Source organism: Penaeus vannamei, chromosome 32, assembly GCF_042767895.1.
Source record: "Penaeus vannamei isolate JL-2024 chromosome 32, ASM4276789v1, whole genome shotgun sequence".
NCBI classification, from domain to species: domain Eukaryota; kingdom Metazoa; phylum Arthropoda; class Malacostraca; order Decapoda; family Penaeidae; genus Penaeus; species Penaeus vannamei.
In genome coordinates this window covers 20,690,418-20,692,917 of record NC_091580.1, presented here as the reverse complement: position 1 = coordinate 20,692,917, position 2,500 = coordinate 20,690,418, and the positions used below count along the sequence as shown (strand labels likewise).

At 46.9% G+C, this 2,500-nt stretch overlaps 1 protein-coding gene across 1 annotated transcript in view; it reads right to left on the bottom strand.

Moving 5' to 3' along the window:
• The window catches only part of LOC113815972 (protein unc-13 homolog 4B), a 50,830-nt gene that overhangs the window by 24,620 nt on the left and 23,710 nt on the right, over window positions 1-2,500 (bottom strand). Inside the window, exon 4 of the mRNA XM_070144783.1 lies at window positions 1,156-1,264. Coding sequence (XP_070000884.1) covers window positions 1,156-1,264 — 109 coding nt within the window. The remainder of the gene's footprint in view (window positions 1-1,155; window positions 1,265-2,500) is intronic.

The window sequence follows — 2,500 nt, the reverse complement described above, 5'->3', positions numbered from 1 at the left end:
GGAAGGGAAGGAAGGAAGGAGGGAAGTGAAGTAGAGGGAAGGAAGTGAAGGAAGGAAGGAAGAGGGAGGAGGAGGGAGGGAGGGAGGGAGGGAGGGAGGAGGGAGGAGGGAGGGAAGGAAGGAAGGAAGGGAAGGAAGGAGGAAGGAAGGAAGAGAAGAAAGCGAAGGAAGGAAGGAAGGAAGGAAGGAAGGAAGGAAGGAAGGAAGGAAGAGGGAGGAAGGGATGGAGGGAGGGAGGAGGAAGGAAGGGAGGAAGGGAAGGAGGGAGGTTGAGTTGGGTTGAGGTTGAGTTGGGCTGGGTTGGGCTGAGTTGGGTTGAGTTGGGTTGAGTTGGGTTTGAGCTAACACAATGGAGCTTGGGCCGAGTTGGCCGAGCTGGGCTGAGCTGGGGCTGAGCTGAGCTGGGTTGAGTTGGGTTGAGCTGGGGTTGAGCTGGGGCTGGAGTCGGCTGAGTTGGGTTGGAGTTGGGTGGAGTTGGGTTGAGTTGGGTTGAGTTGGGTTGAGTTGGCTGAGTTGAGTTGGGTTGAGTTGGGCTGAGTTGGGGGGGGAGCTTGGGTTGAGTTGGGTTGAGTTGGGTTGAGTTGGGTTGAGTTGGGTTGAGTTGGGTTGAGCTGGGCCGAGCTGGGTTAGGGAGCTGGGCCGAGCTGGGTTGAGCTGGGATTGAGTTGGGTTGAGTTGGGCTGCCGAGTTGGGCCGAGTCAGTCGAGTTGGGTTGAGCGGCTGAGTTGGGTTGAGTTGGGTTGAGTTGGGTTGAGTTGGGTTGAGTTGCTGAGTTGGGCTGAGCTGGGCTTGGGTTGGGCTGGCTGGGTTGGGTTGGGTTAGGTTAGGTTAGGGGTCGGGGGTTAGGTTGGGTTGGCTGGCTATTGCTGGTTGTCAGGATGGGCTGGGATGGGATGGGATGGGATGGGATGGGATGGGATGGGATGGGATGGGATGGGTTGGGTTGGGTTGGGTTGGGTTGGGTTGGGTTGGGTTGGGTTGGGTTGGGTTGGGTTGGGTTGGGATGGGATGGGATGGGATGGGAAGGCTTGGGATGGGATGGGAAGGCTTGGGTTGGCTTGGGTTGGCTTGGGATGGCTTGGGCCGGGCTGGGCTGGGCTGGGCTGGGCTGGGCTGGGCTGGGCTGGGCTGGGCTGGGTTGAGAATTCTACTCACACTTCAAAATGGGAATTCCACGCTGGGTTCACAGTGCTGGTGATCACTCGTGTCTTGAACACTTGGCTGCTTCCTGTCACGCTTATGAGGCAGTAGGGATGGCTGCTCTCTGCAAGGCAAGAAAATGTACCTCTTTTGAGAACATGAAAGAGGATATTGAAGGAGGAATGAGGTGAAAATGATGAAATGATGGAAAGGATAAGGATAAGGATGTAGAAAAGATAAATACAGAATGATGATGTTGATGATATTTTATCGAATGAATGATGATGAAACAATTGAAAAAGGAAAGGGGAAGAAAAAGGATGATGAATGGAAAGATGATGAATGAAGGAAAAAAGGAAAGGACAAGAATGAAAAAGAAAAAGAACGATTTACTTATTTTCAAATCATTTTATTTTTATTTTATTTTATTTATTTTATTTTATTTGATATTTTGATGATAAAATGATGGTTTATTTTTATTTTATTTTTAAACGATTATTTACTTTATTTTTACTACTTTATCTTTAATTTTTTAAATGAATGAATAAGAAAAGAAATGAAAGGAATGAATGAATGAATGAATGAATGAATGAGAGGAATGAAGGGAATGAAAGGGAAATGAATGAATGAATATATATACATACATACATATAAGAAGGGGCTATGAATGATGATGATGATGATGACTCTCGATGATGATGATGATGAGGAAGGATGAGGGAGGATGAGGGAAGGAAGGAAGATTTGATGTTCTAAAAAGGAAGGAAATGATGGGGAGGATGGGAAGGATGTTAATGGGGATGGGGGAATGATATTGATGGGGAGGGCGATGAGGAGGGAAATGATTTAAATGATGATGAGGATGGCACGAGGGGGAGGATGATGAGGGAAGGAGGAGGAGGGATTTAAATGATGTGAGGAGGAACAGCGGAATGTCGATAGGATAGATAGATGGAAGGGAGAAATAAGGAAAGAGAGAGACAGGAAAAGAGGAAAAGAGAGAGAGAGAGAGGGAGGAAGGAAGGATAGATAGATGGAAGGGAGAAAGGAAAAGAGAGAGACAGGAAAAGAGGAAAAGAGAGAGAGGGAAAGGGAGAGAGGGAGAGGAGAGAAACACAAATACAAAAATAAATTAATCTATATGAATATGTATATATGCAAATATGAATGTATGTAATTATGCATATATATGTATCAATGTATGTAATTATCTATGAATGTGCCTGCCCATGTGCCTGTTTCTGTACATGTACCTGTACATTTTCCTGTGCCTGTGCCTGTGCCTGTGCCCGTGACTGTTTCTGTACTTATGCCTTTACCTGTACCTGTGCCTATAACTATGCCTAGACCTGTGTCTGTA